Raw genomic sequence first — 22,825 nt, 5'->3', positions numbered from 1 at the left:
ATGAATGGGTGACATGGAGGTGCCTTATCTGAAGTGACAGCCGTGTGGTCACAGGCACATTGCATGCTGGAATCCCACCCACGTGGCCTGGTAGTCACGGGACATCTCTGTGTGCCGGCTTCCAGGCCCCCGTGTGGCCTCTAGGTTGGACTTGGACCGCTCCAGCTTCATGCTGTTATCCAATAAGTTAATGAGCAGAAATGAGGGATCTTGTGTACAAAACGGGCAGATATAGATACCCAAGGCAGCACAATGCTCCCAGGGCTCCCAAGTGTAGGAAGAAGGCAGACATGCAAAAGCTGAGGCCTAGGGAGGCACTTTCCAACAGCTGACCCCACAGAAGCCTACTAAAAAGGGGGAGGTACAGATGAAGGCCTTCAAGTTCAGACTGCCAGGAAGAGCTTCCCAGGCAGGCACAAAGGAGTGGAGGCATGAGAACACAAGGCAACTTTGGCAAGGCTGGAGGTGGCCATGACTTGGAAGTGTGGCAGAAGGCATGACCTGGAAACAAGGGGTCATAGAGTCTAGAGATGGCCATGGTAGAGCCATCTGGCTTGACCAGTGACACAGGAGTGGGTTTTGGGGGCGATGGAGTGTAGGTTTGGGTAACTGGATGTACAGTGAGGCACTCAGCAGAAGGCAGAGGAGGACTGGGTGAAGGAAGCTGACTTTGGACTTGACGAGGTGGGTGAGGGCCACGCAAGGAGAGGTGTCCAGGAGGCATTTCTACTTTAGGGTCTTGGCTCTGAAGCTGGAAGCCCAGGATGAGGCCACCCAGGGAGAATGTGCTGTGTGAGGAGGAGGCCCAGTGACAGCTCTGAGAACTCCATCCTGCAGGGGTTAAAGGAGCCCCCAGTGGGGACTGGGGAGGAGAGCAAGAGGTCTTGGAAGCCCAGGGTGAGAAGGTCCAGGTGGGAGCTATTAGCAAGTGAAGGGTGGGAAAGAGCCCACAGGAGATAGCCACAAGGAGGGATCTTAGCAAGGGTACCAAAGTGTAGCTGTGGGGAGTGAGAGGTTGCAGGAAAGGGGGTTGCTAAAGGTAGGGGACATCTGTCAAGAAGCATGGCTGGGAAGGTGAGCATAGCTACTTTGTCATGGTGCTGTGGGAAAGGCCTGACCAAGTTTCTAGGTTGTGTGAAGGGGAGATGCTTATTTCCAGATCCCTTAGGAAGGAGGAGCTGATTCAGCATATGCTCTGGAGTGGGCAAGAGGGGAGGAAGTGGACTCAGCCCCCTAACAACTTACAGGACTCTGCCAGAATAGGGGGTGGGTGAGGAGGTTATCCCACAGGGAGGCCTCAGACCTCAGCCTAGTATCCTGGGGAACGTGGGGGAGCTATGCTGGCCCACGCTGGCCCCTTCAGCCTCCTCTCTCCCCATCCCTGCTACATCATGACACCCTCCCACCCACCTCTATCCTGCAGACCAACATCCCCTTCCTGCAGAATGTGCTCAACAACCAGCAGTTCCTGGCAGGCACCGTGGACACCCAGTTCATCGATGAGAACCCGGAGCTTTTCCAGCTGCGGCCTGCGCAGAACCGGGCTCAGAAGCTGCTGCACTACCTCGGTCTGGCCCCCAGACTGCCCTGCTCTCCCCTCCTGGCCCCTGTCTAGAAGAGCTTCCTAGCACCCACTGTCCCTGCCCTCATTTTGGTCCTGCACCCCACCTCCTCTGCTTCACTCTCCCACCTTGCCCACCTTCCTTGCTCCTGATCTTAGAGGTGCCCCCTCGTCTGCCCACACAGCCCTCAGTAGGTTCCCACTGCCTGGAGCCAGGAGGCCCTGGCTTTGGAGAGGACAGGGGCCAGCTGGAGGAGTGGGGATCCTGGAGGAACCCCTTATCCTCAGGCCCATCTACTGTTATTCCTGCCCTCAGACACTCCCCAGCCTGTCCTGACCCCACTACCCACTCTCTTCCTAGGTCATGTCATGGTGAACGGACCAACCACCCCAATCCCTGTCAAGGCCAGCCCCAGCCCCACGGACCCTGTTGTCCCTGTGGTGCCCATAGGTAGGTGAGATTCCTTCTGCCAACTTGGGGACGCAAAGAGGAGGTTGTTGCCCGAAGGATGAGTGCTGATGCCCAGTTCTGCCCTAGGCCCACCCCCAGCTGGTTTCAGAGACATCCTGCTGCGGGAGGGCCCTGAGGGCTTTGCTCGAGCTGTGAGGAACCACCAGGGGCTGCTGCTCATGGACACAACCTTCAGAGATGCCCACCAGTCGCTGCTGGCCACTCGTGTGCGAACCCATGATCTCAAAAAGATTGCCCCCTACGTTGCCCACAACTTCAGCAAGCTCTTCAGCATAGAGAACTGGGGAGGTAGGCTGGAAGAGGGCGGGAATGTGGGACAGCACCTGAAAGGCACTGGGTATCCAGTGTGGCCACTGGCCACTCCAGAAGCTGGAGATGTTAACATCAAGGAAACCAGTGAGAAGTGAACAAGGCATGGTGTTCATTTGTTCAGCAATGACTGGTGCCCACTCTGGGCAGGCCTGGTGCTGGGCATGAGGTCGCAGAGCTGAGACCCTGGTATGCTCAAGGTCAGAGAGCGGCCACCAGCCTGTTAGTTACAGCACAGAGACTTGGTGGCAGGTGAAAGGGGGCACAGAGGTCACTGATCCTGAGCTACCCTGAGTGAGTAGCAAAGGGAAGTCTTCAAGGATTGGGATAGGACTGAGAGAGATCTTGAAGATGTACAGGATGGTTCGAGGGCTGGAGGCTTAGGCTGCAGAGCTGCAGGGTGTGGTGGAGTCCCAGGGAAGCAAGGGGCTGACCTGGACTTCTCGGTCCCTGTGCAGGAGCCACGTTTGATGTTGCCATGCGCTTTCTGTATGAGTGCCCCTGGCGGCGGCTGCAGGAGCTCCGGGAGCTCATCCCCAACATCCCGTTTCAGATGCTGCTGCGGGGGGCCAATGCTGTGGGCTACACCAACTACCCTGACAATGTGGTGTTCAAGTGAGCCTGGGGTCGGGTGGGCACTGTACTGCGTGGTTGGGTGTTGGGCCACAGTGAGATGGCCTGTGGTCCCCATGGAGGGCTTGACACCAAGCCTCCTAGCTGTACCCAGCAAGGGCGGCTATCTGGAAATTTCAGGGAGTGCAGAATCATAGAAGAACTGGAAGGACTTCTAGCTCACAGGGGCAGTGGAGACCTCAGGACTCCTTTGTTCAGGGCTCCTTTTCCCTCAGACTGCCACTCTTGCAAAGACTCCCCAGCTGATTTTTCTGACCTGGGCCGACTGAACTGTACTGTACATGACTAGGGCAGGGCAGCTCTGCTGGATGCCCAATGCCCCTAGGGTGGCTCTGCCCAGCCAGGTTGCCCCAGAGAAGGCCTTTTCCACCTTGGGGTGCCACTCCCCCTGCCAGGCCAGAGCCAGAGAGGGATGTGCAGGAGGGGGTGGGATGGTGTTGACCCTTATCGGAAGGATGCGCTCTCCTACCCACTCAGGTTCTGTGAGGTAGCCAAGGAGAATGGCATGGACGTCTTCCGGGTTTTTGACTCCCTCAACTACATGCCAAATCTGCTACTGGGCATGGAGGCTGCAGGCAATGCTGGTGGCGTGGTGGAGGCTGCCATCTCCTACACTGGTGACGTGGCCGACCCCAACCGCACCAAATACTCATTGCAGTACTACATGGGCTTGGCGGAAGAGCTGGTGCGAGCTGGCACCCATATCCTGTGTATCAAGGTGCCTGGACCTTCCCCCCACCCTGGGATTCCCCCTTGCCCCTTACTCATCTCTCCTCCCCACCGCACCCCCAGCCTGTCTCCCCATCACACCCCCTCCTTACCAGCCTTTTTCTTTCCTTCTTGCCCCAGGACATGGCAGGGCTGCTAAAGCCTACAGCCTGCACCATGCTGGTCAGCTCCCTCAGGGACCGGTTCCCCGACCTTCCACTGCACATCCACACCCATGACACATCAGGGGCAGGTGTGGCAGCTATGTTGGCCTGTGCCCAGGCTGGGGCTGATGTGGTAGATGTGGCATCGGACTCCATGTCCGGGATGACTTCACAGCCCAGCATGGGGGCCCTGGTGGCCTGCACCCGAGGGACTCCCCTGGACACAGGTAAGAACAGCGGGAGTCCATGGCCACTTCCCTTGCAGCTGTGAACCTTATTAGTTCTAGTAGAGTCTGGCCTATGCTTGAATCCAGATGAGCTTTCCTGACTTTGTCTTCCATCACCCACATCCAAGATGGGACCTAAGCTGGCTCTGGGGTCCTGGGAGGAGGAACACCTGGGAACTTAGCATATTCTCCTGGCCTTCCTGCAGGGGTGCCCCTGGAACGTGTGTTTGACTACAGTGAGTACTGGGAGGGGGCCCGGGGATTGTATGCGGCCTTTGACTGCACGGCCACCATGAAGTCTGGCAATTCGGATGTGTATGAGAACGAGATCCCAGGGGGCCAGTACACCAATCTGCACTTCCAGGCACACAGCATGGGGCTGGGCTCCAAGTTCAAGGAAGTCAAGAAGGCCTATGTGGAGGCCAACCAGATGCTGGGCGATCTCATCAAGGTGAGCTAGGCCCAGTGCTCTTATCCCTGCCTCTGGGCCTCCATAAGATGCCAAGCATCCCAACCTGGGGCTTTTCTTCTCAGGTGACCCCGTCCTCCAAGATCGTGGGGGACCTGGCCCAGTTCATGGTACAGAATGGGCTGAGCCGGGCAGAGGCTGAAGCCCAGGCAGAAGAATTGTCCTTCCCCCGTTCCGTGGTGGAGTTCCTGCAGGGCTACATTGGCATTCCCCACGGGGGGTTCCCTGAGCCCCTTCGCTCTAAGGTAGGAAGGCCCAGCATAGCCTGAGGGTGGAGACTGGGTGCAGGCATCAGGCCTGACCCTCTGCTTTGCTCCCCAGGTGCTAAAGGACCTGCCAAGGGTAGAAGGGCGGCCTGGAGCCTCCCTCCCCCCACTGGATCTGCAGCTGCTGGAGAAGGAGCTGACTGAACGGCATGGGGAGGAGGTGACCCCAGAAGATGTGCTCTCAGCAGCCATATATCCAGACGTCTTTGCCCACTTCAAGGACTTCACAGCTACCTTTGGCCCCCTGGATAGCCTCAATACCCGCCTCTTCCTGCAGGGACCCAAAATTGCAGAGGAGTTTGAGGTGAGTAGCTCTGGCCCCTATCTACACTCCCCCCCTCAGCCCTACCCCTGCATCCCTAAGAACACTAGCACATCTAGAGCTCCAGGCTTTGGCTTGGCTGTCACCTTGCCTCACAAGCTGTCGGTGCCCAAAAAACCCTTGAGATGAGGAGGCTAGGCCTTCACAAGTGAAGAGCTGAGATCCAGGGTTGAGGGACTTGCCTGGGACTGGGTTGGGGGGCTGCTCTACCCAGACTTGGTGTGTTTTATTGCCCCTGACCCCTGGCTCTGAGTCTCTGTGCCCTCCTTGCAGGTGGAGCTGGAGCGGGGCAAGACACTGCACATCAAGGCTCTGGCCATAAGTGACCTGAACCGGGCTGGCCAGAGGCAGGTCTTCTTTGAGCTCAATGGACAGCTGCGGTCCATTCTGGTCAAGGACACTCAGGCCATGAAGGTACAGCCCCTCCTAGGGCCAGCCAGGTGGTAGGGACAGGTAGGGCCGATGCCTCATGTCTCTCCCCCTCTTGTCTTGTCTACAGGAAATGCACTTCCACCCCAAGGCCCTGAAGGATGTGAAGGGCCAGATTGGGGCACCCATGCCTGGGAAGGTGATAGACATCAAGGTGGCAGCTGGAGCCAAGGTGGCCAAGGGCCAGCCCCTCTGTGTGCTCAGTGCCATGAAGATGGAGACTGTGGTGACTTCACCCATGGAGGGCACTGTCCGCAAGGTCCACGTAACCACAGACATGACACTGGAGGGCGATGACCTCATCCTGGAGATTGAGTGATCTTGCCCCAGATTGGCAGCCTGGCCGTCCCCACCCCAAGCCTTCAATAGACACTGTGCTGCCAGGGCAGGCCCAGGCCAGCCCATGCCTGAGAGCAGAAAGGCTTAGCCCTGGAGCTCCTGTCCTCAGCTGCTTGTGGCAGGAGAAACACTGCCTGCTGTGGCACATTCCTTTCCTCCAGCCATTTGTCTTTCCCTGCTGGACAGCTGCTCACATAGTCATCTCTTGCCAAACAAGATTCCTCTCCTTGTTGGAGACTGCAGGTGATGGTGTGTAGGTGGGCCTAAGACCCAGGGGAGCAGGTTAGGGGTGCTACCTCGTAGGGGGAGATCTAGGCTCCAAGTCCTGAGAACTTCGCTCAATAAAACTGGCTTCCCCTGCCCTCTATGCTGGGTCCTCTGCAGTACCCCAACCCCCCACCCTGCGCCACTCAGCAGAGGGGCAGGGCTGCCTACTGGGACTCCCCATAGCAAGGGCAGGTTAGTTTATCTAACTCCTTGGAGAGTAGAATAGTGGCCTTGGTTTCAGCCACTACAGAGTGCCTATGGTATACACACCCTAACAGAATTAGTTAGCTGTACTGAGAGCTTCGGCTATTATAAGCATTTAACACCCATTAACTCAAGGCATCAGTTATCCATTTTATGGACAGAGAAATGGAGTCCTAGGAAGGTTAAATAACTTGTCCAGGACTCCACAGCTAGTAAGAGGCAGAGCATTCATATTCAAGCTGTCAGTGGAGTTGCTTCCCAACCATACTGCTTTACTTCCTAAAACCAGGGAAAACCTACCACCCCATTAGTTCAGGACTGGATGCAAACAGGCACCAACATCTAGGAGGTGGGCAAAACCCTTGGATGTGGGAACCTGTGGGTGAGGATTTTAGTGGGAGGTTAGTAGGAGCACTGGATTGAGTCTCCAGATCTAATCCTGCCCATTCCTATTCCTAAGCCTTAGGGAGAATCCCTCACCTGCAGGACAGCAACCCTGCGTGCATCACTGTACTGCTGCCCACCCCCAAACTCCACAGGGAAGGTGAAGAAATAGGGGTGCTAGGTAATTCCTGAGCAGGAGCATGAAGAAGAGGTAGAGCACAATCTCCGGGGAACCAGGCAGGCAGTTCACCCCCAGCACCCTGCCAGCACAGTGCTCTTTGCGGGTGGTTTTGGGCTTTCTCCTCTTTGGACTTCAAGATCCCAAAGATACACTCTAAAACAGGCCCATGCTCACCCCCTCTACCTCCCCAACAGATGCTACACAGGTGGAAGACAAGAAAGCTCTCCATAGCAAGGTAGGTGTGTGACTATCATGATGACCTTTTAGATCCAGGTGCATGTAGTGTAGTCACAGCCAAATTGGGGGTACCCTGGGGAGCGACTGCACTTCCATTTCCTTTCAACCACCAGCCTCAGGGGATGAGACTAGGGACAGCCTCCTTCAGTTTTGAGTGAGAACTGAGAGTATAATATTCTTTTAAAAAAGTAAAGACCCAGGGGCAGGGTAATAAAAACATGGAAACCATTCTAAAATCAAGAGGAAGGAACTAGAGAGTTCTAAGAAAGAACCCTGAGTTCCAGTGCTGCTCAGCAGGGTCCTTGCTACTCTCAGGGCTGCAGCCTTTGCTCTGAGCTCCTCTAGGGACCAGACTAGCAGCACAGTGGCAGAGGTCCAAGCAGAAAAGCTTCTACTCCCAGGTGACTCTGAGCTGGTTCCTTTACCATTTTGAATGTTTATTCTTGCTTGTGCAACCTGAGGCTGGTAGACTTTGGGCAGGTCCTGGTGGAGGCCCCACAGTCAACCCTCTACCCTTTGGAGGCTGGAGGTTCCATCACTGGGGTCCGGGCCTAGGTTTCATTCCCTGACTCTGGTAGCCAAGACACAGGTGCTAGGTTGTGCTGAGCTCACACCTGGCACCTGCAGTCCCAGGCCCACCTGTGCTAGGAGTTGGGGTGTGGCTAAGAGAGGAGAAAGCTACAGACCCAAGGCAGCCAGAGGACCCCATTCTATCCTTTACTTCAGGGAACTATGTCTACCAGGCTGAACTTCCCAGAGGGTAGTGTACAAGGTAGCCAAGACAGGTGGCAGGCACACTCACAAGACCCCAAGTAGATCGATTCCCAAAGGTCCAAGGCCATGTTACCCAAGTTAAATCTCTTTAATATCTCAATACAAAGTCCTGATGCAAAAAGACAATGAGAAAACCCTGGGAAGTTGGGGGGAGGGATTTTATAAATTCCACCCCCGAGCAGCTTTTCAGAGGCAGAAGGGGGCAGAGGAGCTCAGAAAAGCAGCAGTCCAAAGTGAGGAAGGGAGTGCACGGCTCCTAGGACCTGCCCCTTGTCCCCTCCCAGCTGCTCCTCAACCTCCTTTGGAGAAGGGCTGCACCCTTTGGATATCTGCTCCTTTCTCTTGGTCCCTGGGATTCAACTAGCTCTGGCTTCAATCCCCTACAAAAATTCCTGAGATCTCGGGGACCCCAGCCAGCTCCTCCCCTCTGCAGTACCCCTTGATGGGGAGGGGCTGGGGAGCCCGTGAGAGTTCATAGGAGCATGTACAGGAGCATGGGTCAGGAGCACAAGGGAGCCTCTGAGTCCCCTGCTCGCTCCAAAAGCACACAAAGGGGAAGGCTGCCGTAGAGTTTGGGGTCCGTGAGGGGCTGGAGCAGAAGCAGGAAGAGTCCCACACCCAGAGCATAGCCTGCCAGCAGGGGCCGTCTCTGCGGATGCTCCAGGGCCGCACATACAGCAGGAAAGCCCATGTAATTGCAGAAGGAGTGGCAAAGAACTGGCCCAATCAGGTGTCCTACGGAGGGGAGACAGAGCAGCTTATGGAGCATCCCCACCACCTCCCAGGGCTAATCACCCATATCCCTGAAATAGATCAAGGACTACCCACACACACCATATGGCCCCTGCTCCCTTCCACCTCTCAGACCTCACCAGACCAAAAGCCCTGGCTCTGTCTGTCTCAAAGACCAAAGCAGAAGAAGCTTGTCACTCCTACAACAAACACAGCATTCCCATTCTCCCACCCTCTCCTGTGGACCCCTGAGCCCCCAGGGGGACCCGTGAGAGACTGAGGACCAACCTGTGCGGATGAAGAGGAAAGCAGTGTAGGCACCGAAGACAGCTGTGTAGGAGAACTGGAACGCTGGAGACGGGGAGGCCTCGAGTGACCACACCTGTATGCTCTTCTGCCCCAACACTGCACACCCATCAGCCAGAGACATCCCCTTCCCCCTGAGGGCAGTGGCTGCCTGCCCCAGCACCTATGGCTGTCCTCTACACCCCAACTCCCACGGCAGGGGCCCTTCCAGTACTAGAGCCCTCTGTCCCCAAGTCTTCCTCCAGAATGGCTATTGGGGACACCCTTACACACCCCAACCCAGGACTGCCCCAAGCAAGCTTTCTAGGACTCACCTGCAGACAAGAAGATGCTCCCCACACTGCTCTGGCGGAAACGAAGCTGTTCAAAAATGTGGTGAAAATGGGCTGCGAGAAAGGCAAGAACCATGTCACATTCCTCATGCCTGCTTTATAGGCCACGCCCTTGCTCCAAACCCCATTTTTGGCTCTCATGCTGGGAACATCTCAAAAGGACCAGGTTAGACAAACTCACCAACTCCAAAGAAGAGTGGGCAGGTGAACACGGCAGGGCCCAGGCCCGTGCATGGTGCTAACATGGGCAGCATGCAGGCCCGGAATACCAGTTCCTCTGTCAGGGGTGCGATCACTTGGTTCCGCAGCCAACGCATGTCTGTGAGGCAGCGGGCCCAGGAGCGAGGGGCTGAAGGTGGGGGGATTCAGGACCAAGAATTAGTGACTAGCTATAGAACAAAAAGATCCTAGAGTCCCCAAGGGTCCCTCTCCCACAATCTTTCCTTAGCCAAACTCAGATTAGGCATCAATGCTCCTGAGAACAGATAAAGAGTCAAGCTTTGTTATCACACAAAGCTAAAACAATGTTTTAAGAGGGCTGAAAGGAAAAGTATTAGTAGCTAAGGCAGGGTATTCTGGTAGTAAATTCTGGAAACATCAAAATCATAACTCAAGACCAGCTCTGGTTTGAAAAAGCCAAATATTAAAAGAGAAAGCAACTTTCATCAGTCCACACAAAGTACTGCTGGGGATTCCTAGGGGCCTGTCAAAGCAACTCTTACAGGCTGTCTGCTACATGCTCCCATCTTACTGATAAGGAAACGAAGAGTAACTCATACATCTCAAATCTAAGTCTCACCATGAGCCCACTTATTCTCTTGCTCCACTGTGCTGGGCTGCCTGTGCCTACTTTCTCCCTAAGCCCTAAGGACTCACCTAAGACAACCTTCAAGCCATCTGCCAGGTCACATGGACAATCCATAGAGAGCTGCATCAGTGGGCCCAGGAAAAGGATCTGGGAATAGAAAAACAAGCGATCAAAGGAAAGGCTTAAGCCAAAATCCACTACCCTTGCCCAGCAAAAGCCTCATGAGATTTCAAGCTTCCTGTTCTGAGCGAAGATCTCCCACCCATGTATAACCAACAGCCAAGGACCATCCACAATTTATGTTGCCCATCAGTCAAAAGATAGGCACAATGAGGATAAAAAAAAAAAAAGGCCATGGACAGGAACATCATGCTAATAACGAGAAAAATAAAACGAGCACTCACCATGGTCAGCAGCAAGGGCAGCAGTGCCGCTGGGAAAATGCCCTCCAGCCTGAAGCCCATCAGGGTGAGCAGGGATGTGCCTGGCTGAGCCACAGGAAAGGAGGCATCAGTCTTGCACTCTTCTAAAAGACCCCTGAGATCCTCCCCCTCTTGCCCTCTGCCCCGCCTCCTTCGCACCTGGATGCCTGTGAGTTCTCTCCAAAGTAGCACGCAGAGGGGCGAGAGACTGGACACCACCAGGACGCTAGTGAAGCGCCGCTTGATAACGGCAGGGTGGTCCCTACGGAGGGAGCAGTAAGTTCTGGGGGCCCACAGACTCTGGACAGCGCGGCCCCGCCCCCACTTCGCCCAAGCTCCGCCCACAGCCCCGCCTCGCGGAGGCGCGGGTTCTGGCCGCGCGCGCAGCCCCCGCACCTGGGCAGCTCGCTCTTCCAGACGTAGAGGCTGCCCACGTAGGAGCAGGCGAGGCTGAGACAGGAGAACACTGACACCCAGCAGCACAGCCCAGGGCCTGGACCGCCCAGGGCCGCCGACTCGGGTTGCCGCTCCGGCCGCGATACCGACAGCAGGCGCAGCCCATCCCCGCCCAGCGCCGCCATCGCGCCCGGACCCGCGGCGCGCACCAATGACGCGATCCCGCCGCCGCTCGACCCGCGCCCTGCCGGACGTGCGAGTGACGTCATCGGGCAGCGCGGGCACCCAGCCCCCGCCCTCGCCCCCAACAGTGAAACAGATGCGGCGCACACAGAGCTGGTTTATTGAACAACAGACAGCACGCGGCCCGAACAGCCGCCCGGCAGCTGTGGAAGCGCCGGGAGGGCACCCCAGCTTAGCGCCCAGGGCCGGGGTTCAGCCACTCGGACAGATTGGAGACCTCCTGCAGCCAGAGCGAGTCCTGCGGGAGGAAAGGGAGCCCGGGATGAGGACCCGTCGACAGCGGCCGTTTCTTCCCTCCCCTGCGCGGCCCTCGCCCGGTTACCTCCAGGCCGCCCCCGGGACTCTCCCTGCTCCCGCCAGATGTCGGGGAGGTCCCTGCCCTTGTGGGCTCCGTGCGGCACGCGGCGGCCTCTGACTGCCTCGAGGCCTTGGCAGAGGGGAAGGTCCGCGTCTCCTTCATGCCCCGCGGCAGGCTGCCCCTTTTGAGTGTCTTGTTTTCCACTTGCCCGCCGGTCCCTAGACGAAAACAAGCCCACTTACCTTGCGCCCGCGACCCTGTGCTAGAAAGACACCAAAGGCAGGAGAGAGGGAGGAGCTGGTCCCCCCTCTTAGCCCTCCCACCTCAAATTCCTTTCAAACAGGTCTCAATCAAAACCTGGCAGCTCTGGGAATTAAGGCTGAGACTGCAGAATCGTTTCAGTTTTACTTGGGGCTCGCATCCACTCAATTCATCTGCATACAGATTCCTCGTGGAGTCTGCACTAACCAGCTCCTCCCTGCCACGCTGTGACCTCCTTGCCTGAAAGCCAGCATCACCTCTCCCTTCATAACTCACAGTGCTTTGAGCAATGCCCAGTGGCATTCTCCCTACTATTAACTGATGCACGTGTGCAGATTTAAAGTGAGTTAGGATCCATAGATTCTTTTTGAGCAGGTCCTGGGAATGTAGCTCAATGAGGTGTTCCCTGGGTGAAGCTAGCAAATGCCAGGAGGGATGCAGAAGTGTGTATGAAGCCCAGGGATAGAACATAGAATAAAGCTGCTAACCATTCCTAGAGGTGAAGGTTTCCCTGAGGAGAAGTCAGAGCTGTTTTGTTTTTTAAAGATTTATTTATTTATGATAGAGAGAGAGGCAGAGATACAGGAGGAGGGAGAAACAGGCTCCATGCAGGGGAGCCGGATGCGGGACTCGATCCCAGGCCTCCAGGATCACACCCCAGGCTGCAGGCGGCGCTAAACCGCTGCGCCACAGGGGCTGCCCTCAGAGCTGGGTTTTTGTTTTTTTGTTTTTGATTTATTTATGATAGTCACAGAGAGAGAGAGAGGCAGAGACACAGGCAGAGGGAGAAGCAGGCTCCATGCCCTGGGAGCCCGACGTGGAATTCGATCCGGGGTTTCCAGGATCGCGCCCTGGGCCAAAGGCAGGCGCCAAACCGCTGCGCCACCCAGGGATCCCTTCAGAGCTGGGTTTTAAAGGAAGAGAAATAGGCCAGACCAACAAGGGAAAGGAAAGGAATTCCAGGCAGAAAGGCAAATACCCAAAGGCATTAATTAGTATCCTGCATAAAATGCAAAATGGGGGGGGGGGGTCCCTAGGAGATGAATCTGAAGGGGTTAGTAGGAATCCGAAGACTAAGAAAACGATTTTTATCTGTAGGAAACTGAAGAATTTTAATAAGCACTGGAGATTTTAATTTTCTATTTTAGAGTGATTATTATGTCAAAGGTGTAGCTTAGTGTCAAATTAGAAATAGGAAGACCTTGGGATGCCTAGGTGGTACAATCAATTGAGCATCCGACTCTTGGTTTCAGCTCAGTTCTTAATCTGAGTCATGAGATCAAGCCTCACATGGGGCTCTGTGCTCAGTTTGGAGTCTGCTTAAGACTCTGCCTCACCTTCTGCTCCTCCCCACTGCGTGTTTGGGCATATGCAGGCACATGCTCTTCTACTCTCTCGCTCTCTCAAATCAGAAAGAAAGAGGAAGGAGGGGGAAGAGAAAGAAAAAGAAAGGAGAAAGAGGAGAGAGCAAAAAAAAGAGAAAGGGAAAGAAAGGAGAGAGGAGAGAAAGGAGAGAGAAAAAGGAAAGAAAAGGAGAAAAAGAAAAAGAGGAAGAGAGAAGGAGAAAGAAAAAGGAGAGACAAAAAAGAGAAAGTCCTCAAAACCTCAGGACAGTGAAGGCAGCAAGAATGGACACAGGCACCCCTAGGGGTCAACTGAGGCCAAATCAACAGGCCTTGGTGCGAGACTAGGTGTAATACATGAGAATGAGTGGCATCTTGAATGAATCTCATTTTAGATGTGAAAAACTGGATGGGAAGTGGTGCTATTAATCCTCACAGAGGTACCAGTGGGACCTCCACATGAAGCTGCCTAGTAAGCAGATTTATCTCCCACCTGGCACTCAAGAGAGGCCTGGGCTGTTCATGCCAACTGGAAAGTCTTGAGCCCAGAGCAAGGTTCAATGCCTGGGATAGAAGAGAGCAGCTAGGGAAGGAGTGCTATACAAGCACTGCTGAGGGGTGGCCAAAGGAAGCTAAGTTGAAAGATCAGAGGGGAGAATGAGGTGAGTCACAGTCTTACAGTGCTGAATGAATTCTATAAATAGTTCAGGCACAGTAAAAATAAATATACAATTTGGTACTTAGGAAGTCTTCCCAAACGAGACCTTGCAGTGCAGAGGCCACAGAGAAAGCAAGTGCCTGGGTTGGAATTAGAAGTTGGGGGGCACCTGGGTGGCTCAGTCGGTTAAGCCTTCAGCTCAAGTCATGATCCCAGAGTCATGAGATCAAGTCTTGCATTGAGCTCCCTGCTCAGCAGGGTGCCTGCTTCTTCCTCTCTTTCTGCCCCTCCTCCACCTCATGCTCTCTCTCACTTGTGTGTTTCTCAAATAAACTTTTTTAAAAGAAGAATTAGAGAATGGGAGGAAAAAAGGAGAGGAAACAGCTTGCTTTTTTGAGAACCATGGCTGAGATGTGATGGAGAGAAAAAGTAGTTCAAGATCACGGGATATTTCCTCTTTAAGTAACAAGGGATTGCCCTGCTGAGGGGACAGAACTCGGAAGAGAAACTAAAGGTGCAGAAATGGTGGTGATGCAAGTAAGTCCTGAGAAAGCAATAGGGCTAATGCCACACTGACATAGTTTGGGCACGAAGTCAGTAGGCAGAGGCTGGGTAGATATTTTAAAGAATGGAGTAGCCGCTGACAAGAAGGCGAGGAAGATGATGTAAAGGACTGATGGCTAAAGGCTCCTGAGTGAACAGACCATGGATGCATGGTGGCATCATCTAACTTATTTTCTTTAGCAGAACTGTGGGGACATGGGACATAGAATTGATGGTGACTAGAGCTGCAGCTTTGTAAAGCAGAGCAGCTCAAGCAGTCTTCCAGTGGTTCTACCAGATTATAAATGCCTAGGTTTTAAGGCTTATATTGTACATAGAGACAGCATATGAAATTATTTTCCTGCAAAGCAACCTCTGAGCCTGGGTGGTCTCTTGTGAAAGGGGGCCATTGTCACAGTGGTCACTGTGGACAAGTTTAGCATCCCCTCCCCTGGGTCCACAGCAGGTGCTGGATAAAATACTAAGTTCTTCCTTTTAAAAAAGTATTTTTTTACTCTTTGCTGCATAAATACTGAATTGTATGTGGTATACATCCATTCTTTTAAATCTCCAAATCTGTATAAAAATAGATTCTTTGCTTTATACAAGCCTTCACTGCAGAGTTCTTTTCAGTAGCAACAGCCCCTACCACATTTAAAACAAGGTTCAACTGACAAAATGATTCAGGAACACCTCTTAGGCCTAGTCTGGACAACATGCAGCATGTTGTAGTTGTGACCCTGGAAAGAGGAATTTTACCAACAAAGTATGGATGCTAGAATCAGTCCCCAAATTCCCTCAAGTCCACATAGTTTTGACAATGCATCCCTGGTAGTCTTGGCTGTGTGAAGACAGATTGGAGCTAGGCCACGTGGGTTTGAACTCTGGCTCTCCACTTACTCCCTGCGTGACCTCCAGTAATTTTGCTGACAATAGTTTCCTTATCTATAAAATAAGAATAGTAACACTACCTCATAGGATTGTTTTGAGAATTAAGAGCATTACTCCATTTTAAAAGCTCAGAATTGGGGCACGTTGGTGGCTCAGTTAAGCGTCTGATTCTTGATTTCAGCTCTGGTCATGATCTCAGAGTCATGAGATTGAGCCCCACATTGGGCTTTGTGCTCAGTGGGGAGTCTGCTTAAATTTCTCTGCCCCCCCCCCATGTGCTCATGCTCACATTTTCCCTCCAAAATAAATCTTTTTAAAAATAATGAAAACCTCCGAATAGTGCCTGACACCTGGACTCTCAGGCTCAGGCACCAGTGGCTGTGATTATTTCCAGCCATATACACACCTTCTGCCACTGTGTAAGTGTTGGAGGGAGGGTGGAAAGACCAATATAATCACCAACATCACACGCAACAACTCCCTGTAATATACATCAAAGTTGAGGTGGTGCTCTGTGCCCAGGAGTAGCCTCCAGAGCCCCAGAGGAGTAACCAAAATTAGGGAGAGCTGCAGTACCAGCAGTAATGATGGAGAAAAGACACAAAGGAACCAGCTGAATTCAGGGACCTGCCCCTTCATGTGCCACTATCTTTAACTGCACAAAATTTATGAGAAATTTCTAGTTCTATCATACCAGCTTTGGGGAGGGAATGCCCTTCCCCCACCGCTGTCCGGGAACACCCAAAGTGGTGGTGGGAGCCAACTAAATCTCAGGATTTTGCTGTAGAGGAAGGTGTAGCTTGAAAGCTTGAAGTCAACATTTTTTACTTCTGAGTGTTGGTCTGGATTCACCTGAAAAGCTGAAGCCTTACCTGCAAGTTGCTCAGGGCTGCTGTTTTCATGTGCATCCTCTGTGCTCTGCTCTGCATTTTTCTCTGGGAGTAGCTGTTTTAAAAATCAGAAGTACTAAGTGAGTTTTGTAGGAACATGAACAAGCCCCAGTGAGAGAGAGTGCCTGGTAGCTTGTAGAACTCACAGGGCTATCCTCCCTTACCTGGAACTCTACTTCCTCTTGGTTCATGGGAGTCCCCCTACCCCGCCCTAATCAAGGCTTCCTCTTGTCAGAGCATTTGCAGCTCATCCCAGGCACTTTAGGCATTTCCTTCTTCCTCTGCACTCTGGTCACTTGTTTACCAACTACCCTGCTCCTTTGGCTCTGAAGATGCACTGCCTGCCCTTGTTTATCATTTTTATCTGCCTGTTTTCCACATTATTTCTAAAAAAAAAAAAAAAAAAAAAGTGTGTGTGTGTGTGTGTGTGTGTGTGTGTGTGTAGAGAGAACTCCCAAGCGGGGTTGGTGGGGGGCAGAACCTCAAGCCGACTTCATACCCAGTGTGGAGCCTGATGTAGGTCTTGATCCCAGGACCCTGAGATCATGACCTGAGCTGAAATAAAGAGTCAAATACTTAGGGACGCTTGGGTGCTCAGCGGTTTAGTGCTGCCTTTAGCTCAGGGTGTGATCCTGAAGTCCCAGGATTGAGTCCCATGTCGGGCTCCCTGCATAGAGCCTGCTTCTCCCTCTGCCTGTGTCTCTGCCTCTCTCTGTCTCTCATGAATAAATAAACTCTTTAAAAAAAAAGGGGATCCCTGGGTGGCGCAGCAGTTTAGCGCCTGCCTTTGGCCCAGGGCGCGATCCTGGAGATCCGGGATCGAATCCCACACGTCGGGCTCCCAGTGCATGGAGCCTGCTTCTCCCTCTGCCTATGTCTCTGCCTCTCTCTCTCTCTCTCTCTCTCTCTTTGTGTGTGTGTGACTATCATAAATAAAAATTAAAAAAGAAAGTCAAACACTTAACTGACAGAGCCACCCAAGGCACCCTATTTTCCATACTTTAAATTCCTTGAAGGGTAAGGTTCACTGTGCCTGCATCCCTTTACAGCTAGCATGGTGTCTTGCATAGGTAAGTACTCAAACTATAACAGACCGAGGTCAAACCTGGGAAACCACAGGGTACATTTTGTGGTCCTCTGTTGCCTTTCAAAGCCTTGCCACTCTTGGTTCAATTTGGACAGAGAAACAAAATTTCTTACTAAGATCAGAACCCAATTCTAGCTTCTGGTTTTTCAAGAACACAAGTACATAAAAATAGACATCCTCTTCATCAAAATTAAAAACTTTTGTGCTTCAAAGGGCACTATAAAGAAATTCAACCCACAGGAATGGGAGAAAATATTTGCAAATTGTATCTGATTCAATTGTGTTGAATCCAGAATAAAGAACTCTTATACTTCAACAATAGTGCCTGGCACCTGCAGTCTCAGGCACCAATAAAATAATAGCCTAATTAAAAATGGTTATCAGATTTGGAGACCTTTCTCCAAAGAAGAGATACAAATGGTCAATACGCCCACAAAAGGATGCTCAACATCATTATTCATTAGGGAAATGCAAATCAAAACAGCTTTACACCCACTAGGATGGTGGTGGTAATAATAATAGTAATAAAACAAGTAAATAGAATAACAGTAATAATAGACAATACCATGAAGATGTGGAAAAACTGAAACCATTTGTTACACATTGCTGGTGGGAAAGTAAAGTGGCCAGTTTAGCAAAGAGTTTAAAAGTTCCTCAAAAGGGGGCACCCGAGTGGCTCAGCTGGTTAAGCGGCTGCCTTCAGCTGGGGTCATGATTCTGGGGTCCTGGGATTGAGCCCCGCATTAGGCGCCCTGCTCAGCGAGGAACCTCCTTCTCCCTCTCCCTCTGCCTGCTGCTCCCCCTGCTTATGTGCTCTCACGCTCTGTCAAATAAATGAATGAAATCTTTTAAAAAGTTCCTCAAAAAGTTAAAACATAGTGAGGCACCTGGCTGGCTCAGCTGGTAAGCTGTGTGGCTTGTGATCTCAGGGTTGTGAATTCGAGCCCCATGTTGGGTACAGAAATTACTTAAAATCTTTTAAAAAGAGGGGCACCCCATGGCTCAGTGGTCTACTTTTGGCTTAGGTTGTGATCCTGGGGTCCTAGGATTAAATCCCACATCAGGCTCTCTGCATGGAGCCTGCTTCTCCTTTTGCCTATGTTTCTTATTTTCTCTCTCACTCATGAATAAATAAAATCTTTAAAAAAGTGAATGAGGGATCCCTGGGTGGCGCAGCAGTTTGGCGCCTGCCTTTGGCCCAGAGAGCCATCCTGGAGACCCGGGATCGAATCCCACATCGGGCTCCCGGTGCATGGAGTCTGCTTCTCCCTCTGCCTATGTCTCTGCCTCTCTCTCTCTCTGTGTGTGTGACTATCATAAATAAATAAAAATTATAAAAAAAAGTGAATGAAATTTTTTTAAAAATCTTTTAAAAAAAGAAAAAAGTTAAACAGAGTTATCATATAACCCAGCAATTCTACTATTAGATATATAACCAAAATTACAAACATATGTCCACCCATAAGTGTTCACAGCATTATTCATAATTGCCAAAAGGTGCAAGTAACACAATGCCCGTCAACTGATGAATGGATAGAAAAAATGTGGTATATCCATACAAAAGGATATTATCCAACCATAAAAAGGAATTAAGCATTGTCACATGCTACACCATGGATGAATGAATCTTTTTTTTTTTTTAACCATGGATGAATCTTGAAAACATTTTGCTTAGTGAAAGAAGTCAGACACAAAAGACTACCTATTATGTGATTCTATTTACATGAAATACCCATATAGGCAAATCCATGGAGACAGAAAGCAGACTGGTGGTTGCCAGGGGATGGTAGAAAGGGGAATTGAGACTGACTACAAATAGGTACATGGTTTCTTTTTGGCATGATGGGGATATTGTGGAATTTAGTGGTGAATGCTACATAACACAATGAATATACTTAAAGTCACTGAACTGTACAATTTTAAATGGTAGGGCAGCCTGGGTGGCTCAGCAGTTTAGTGCCGCCTTCAGCCCAGGGCATGATCCTGGGGACCCGGGATGGAGTCCCATGTTGGGCTCCCTGCATGGAGCCTGCTTCTCTCTCTGCCATGTCTCTGCCTATCTCTTCCTGTCTCTCATGAATAAAAAAATCTTTTTTAAAAAGGTAGGTTTGGGGGCATCTAGGTGACTCAGTCGGTGAAGCATCTGCCTTCAGCTCAGGTCATGATCTCAGGGTGCTGGGATCAGAGTTCCAGGTCAGACTTGTTGCCCAGTGGGGAGACTGCCTCCCTCTCTACCTCTGCCCCTCCCCCTGCTCATGCTTTCTATCCTCCTCTTTCAAATGAATAAATAAAATCTTTTTTAAAAGGGTAGATTTTATGGTATGTGAATTGCAACTCAATAAAAAATTATCATGAATTCTTTACTAAATCAAGTCTCAACTTCTAAGTACATTCCAAGGAACAAAGAAGAGTAAAGATAGCCCTAATGGTGTGGGAAAAAAAAAAAAAAAACAGTACTAAGAAAACTTCCAGACAATTTTTTTCTTCTTTGAGAGAAAGCTTGACTCTTTTACTTCATTCTTGCCTGGAAAGTCTCATGTACTAGACAAATCCTTCTACTACCCTGAAGCTGGTATCACCAAGGAAATAACCCACACTCAGATATAAAGCTCTCAGCCCTAGAGGACTTCTTGCACACCCTTCATCAGTTCCCCCAGATGAGACAACCCTATCTTCATACCTCCTGGGATTTAACACTGTGAGATATTTAATTCTGGTCTACTCCTCCAGAGAAACAATACCTTTCCTGACAAAACTACCTCCCTGTTACTGCTCCTGTTTATTATGGGTTTATGTTCTTAGCCGCTATGCACATCTATGACACTAGCCCTGGAGAACTGTCTAGTCTGCTCTTTCATGGCCCACTGTCTTATGTTCTCACACCCAGGCTATAAATCTCCACTCCTGGAATGGCATTTTCCTAAATATATTCTATAAACCTAAATACATATTTTCTCATTTTTTCTACTCCATAAATCATGTAATATCCATTTAATAAAACCATATAACAAAAATATAATGGATGGTTTTATTCTCTATTATTCAAGAGGTCAACTATTCTATTCTGTTTAAAAATGGAAACTGGGACTGGTCTAGAGGTAAAAGAACTTGACCTTTCATCATTGATCTTGTAGTTTTTAGCTAAGCCACTGGGTGCCACTCTTGTGCCACTACCAAGTTATTTATCACTTAAAAAAAAAAAAAAAAAAAGACCTCACCAGAGGGAAACTAATGATCTTGAGTGCAGACAGGTTCTGCTCATGAGTGCCTCTGATCACCCATCTTCCCTGGGCTATATGGTGTGGAACATTCCTATACCAGTCTTATGTGGTAATAAGGTTACTAGGCTTTGGTACCAGGAGAGCCTAGCCTTGCCATTTGCTGACTATGTGATTCTGAGCCAATCAGGAAAATTCTCTAACCAGTTTAGTCATCTATAAAATGGGAAACTACAACCTTTTTTTTTAGGATCTTTGTAGTATTAAAGTGGAAATCTTGGCACAGATTAAGGATTCAACAAATGTTCCTTTCTTCCAAGACCTATGACTACTGGATAAGACCTTGAGTTCACTAGCCATCTGCCAAATTAATTGGGCTATAAATAGCCCTGAGGCTATGAGCCATCACTATGGCAACAGAATGGGGCAAAAGAGGTCATATCATTTCCTTATGAGTTCTCACTGTGCTATCAGAAAGGCTCAAGCAAAAGGTCTTCACAGGCTGAACACTTCTGGATCCTACCCACATACATCCTAGGTCCTATGATAATGGCACATGCTTACCCTGAACCCATCCCTAGAAATCGAAAGGTGTGGATAGCTGTAGTGAATGTAGTGAGACGCCCAAAAAGGAATGTCCAAGCCTTGACCCCCAGAACCTATAAATGTGACCTCATTTGGAAAAAAGGGTCTTTTCAAAAGTAATTAAGAATCTCAAGATAAGACCATCATGAATTTAGAGTAGGCCCTAAATCCAATGACAGGTATCCTTATAAAAGAGGCAGACGGAAATCTGACAGACATAGGAAAAAAGGGCCATGTGAAGATGGAGGCACAGACTGAAGTGTTGTGGCTGTAAGTCAAGGAATATCTGGAGCCACCAGAAGTTGGAAGGGGAATGGAAGGATCCTTAGAGCCTTTGGAGGAAGCATGGTTCTCCTAAAACTTTGATTTCGGATTTCATCTTTTTTATTTTATTTTTTTAAGTAGGCTCCATGCTGGGCTTGAGATCAAGACCTCAAGTGAGATCAAGAGTCCAATGGCTAGGGCAGCCTGGGTGGGGCGGGGCTTAGCGGTTTAGCACTGTCTTCAGCCTAGGGCATGATCCTGGGGACTGGGGATTGAATCCCACATCGGGCTCCCTGCATGGAGCCTGCTTCTCCCTCTGCCTGTGTCTCTGCCTCTCTCTCTGTGTCTCTCATTAATAAATAATAAAATCTTAAAAAAAAAGTGTTAAAAAAAGAGTCCAAAGGCTAACCAACTGAGCCACCCAGGTGCTCCTGATTTCAGACTTCTAAACTCCAGAGCTGTGAGATAATAAATTTTGGTGTTTTTAAGCCTTAAAGTTTGTGGAAATTTGTTTGTTCAAGTTAGGGACAACAGCTTTCCAAGTTGCAGGGAAACCACTCTTGCTGGAATGGTGGATGCATGCTAAAGTGCTTCCTAGAAGGTACATAAAAGGTGTGGTGAAGGGAGCATTTACGGGGATTCACTCCTGTCCTCTAGCTTTTCTGACTACAAACCAGAGGAGGATAAGCAAATCGATGAGATGCTGTGATCCTTGAGTGTCTGGACACCTAAACTTCGCCAAACAGGCAAACTAAAGTAGGAGAGGGAGAGAAGTAGAAGTGCAAAAGGCCCTATTATGCTGTCAGAAACAGTGTAATTTTTTATAGCAACTTTATTGGAATATAACTTACTTACAATAAACTGCATTTATGTGAGATGTACAATTAAGTTAAGTTTTGGCACATATACATATTTGTGAAACCATCATCCCAATCACGATAACAAACATATCCATCACCCTCAAAAGTTTCCTCTGACCTTCATGATCATTTCCTCCAACTTTTTTAAAGATTATTTATTTATTTGAGAGAGATAGGGAGAGTGCATGAGTGGGGGAGGTGCTAAGCAGGGAGCCTGATGCTATGTGGGACTCCATCCCAGGACTCCAGGATCATCACCTGAGCTGAAGACAGACACTCAACTGACTGAGCCACCCAGGCACCCTCCTTCTTACTGTTATACTTCCCATCTTTAAGCAAACACTGATCTGTAACTAAAGATTACTTAGTATTTTGAAAAAATTTTATATAAATGCAAACAGTACATACTCGTGTATTGTAAGTGCTTTTTTCCCCTGGATGCTATCACACCTGATCCAATATTTCAAGGTTTTTCATTCAGCATGGCTACCTAGAGATTCATTCATGCTATTGTGCATATCAACAGTTCATTCCTTTTATTGCCAAGTAGTATTCCATTGAATGAACCATTTATTTATCCATTTACCTGTGGACACTGGGTTGTTTCCAGTTTGGGGTTATACGACAGAGGTGCCATGAACATTAGTATATAAATTTTTGTGTGCACATATGCTTTCATTTCTCTTGGGTTAATACTTAGGAGTAGAATAGCTGGATCATATGACGTAAATTTTTAAGAAAC

The 22,825-nt window shown here is 50.2% G+C and overlaps 3 protein-coding genes across 28 annotated transcripts in view; 1 reads left to right on the top strand and 2 right to left on the bottom strand.

Annotated features, from left to right (window-relative positions):
- The window catches only part of PC (pyruvate carboxylase), a 100,680-nt gene extending 94,416 nt beyond the window's left edge, over positions 1-6,264 (top strand). For all 22 annotated transcript variants that reach the window (XM_026004322.2, XM_072758474.1, XM_026004323.2 and 19 more), the window contains 11 exons: positions 1,424-1,568; positions 1,923-2,012; positions 2,100-2,321; positions 2,801-2,957; positions 3,453-3,693; positions 3,825-4,074; positions 4,281-4,525; positions 4,609-4,788; positions 4,865-5,113; positions 5,405-5,545; positions 5,631-6,264. In XM_026004322.2, coding sequence (XP_025860107.1) covers positions 1,424-1,568; positions 1,923-2,012; positions 2,100-2,321; positions 2,801-2,957; positions 3,453-3,693; positions 3,825-4,074; positions 4,281-4,525; positions 4,609-4,788; positions 4,865-5,113; positions 5,405-5,545; positions 5,631-5,879 — 2,169 coding nt within the window. In that variant the 3' untranslated portion in view covers positions 5,880-6,264. The remainder of the gene's footprint in view (positions 1-1,423; positions 1,569-1,922; positions 2,013-2,099; positions 2,322-2,800; positions 2,958-3,452; positions 3,694-3,824; positions 4,075-4,280; positions 4,526-4,608; positions 4,789-4,864; positions 5,114-5,404; positions 5,546-5,630) is intronic.
- Positions 6,265-8,015: 1,751 nt separating this feature from the next.
- RCE1 (Ras converting CAAX endopeptidase 1) lies at positions 8,016-11,283 on the bottom strand. 3 transcript variants are annotated; one of them, XM_026004330.2, is made up of 8 exons: positions 10,943-11,283; positions 10,706-10,808; positions 10,529-10,612; positions 10,193-10,271; positions 9,498-9,665; positions 9,299-9,370; positions 8,967-9,029; positions 8,016-8,681 (listed from the first exon to the last, which is right to left on the bottom strand). In XM_026004330.2, the coding sequence occupies exons 1-8, from the start codon at positions 11,209-11,211 to the stop codon at positions 8,446-8,448; spliced, it is 1,074 nt and encodes a 357-aa protein (XP_025860115.1). In that variant the 5' UTR covers positions 11,212-11,283; the 3' UTR covers positions 8,016-8,445. The 3 variants fall into 3 exon arrangements, with proteins under 3 accessions (XP_025860115.1, XP_072614594.1, XP_025860116.1); XM_072758493.1 differs by having other exon boundaries at positions 10,529-10,608; positions 10,943-11,166; XM_026004331.2 differs by lacking the exon at positions 8,967-9,029.
- Positions 11,263-22,825, bottom strand: part of TOP6BL (TOP6B like initiator of meiotic double strand breaks) — a 106,470-nt gene continuing 94,907 nt past the window's right edge. For all 3 annotated transcript variants that reach the window (XM_072758491.1, XM_072758492.1, XM_072758490.1), the window contains 3 exons: positions 16,052-16,124; positions 11,508-11,701; positions 11,263-11,423 (listed from right to left, as the gene is read on the bottom strand). In XM_072758491.1, the coding sequence (XP_072614592.1) occupies positions 11,358-11,423; positions 11,508-11,701; positions 16,052-16,124 (333 nt within the window). In that variant the 3' untranslated portion in view covers positions 11,263-11,357. The remainder of the gene's footprint in view (positions 11,424-11,507; positions 11,702-16,051; positions 16,125-22,825) is intronic.

Source organism: Vulpes vulpes, chromosome 5, assembly GCF_048418805.1.
Source record: "Vulpes vulpes isolate BD-2025 chromosome 5, VulVul3, whole genome shotgun sequence".
NCBI lineage: Eukaryota > Metazoa > Chordata > Mammalia > Carnivora > Canidae > Vulpes > Vulpes vulpes.
This window is presented reverse-complemented; position numbering and strand designations above follow the sequence as displayed.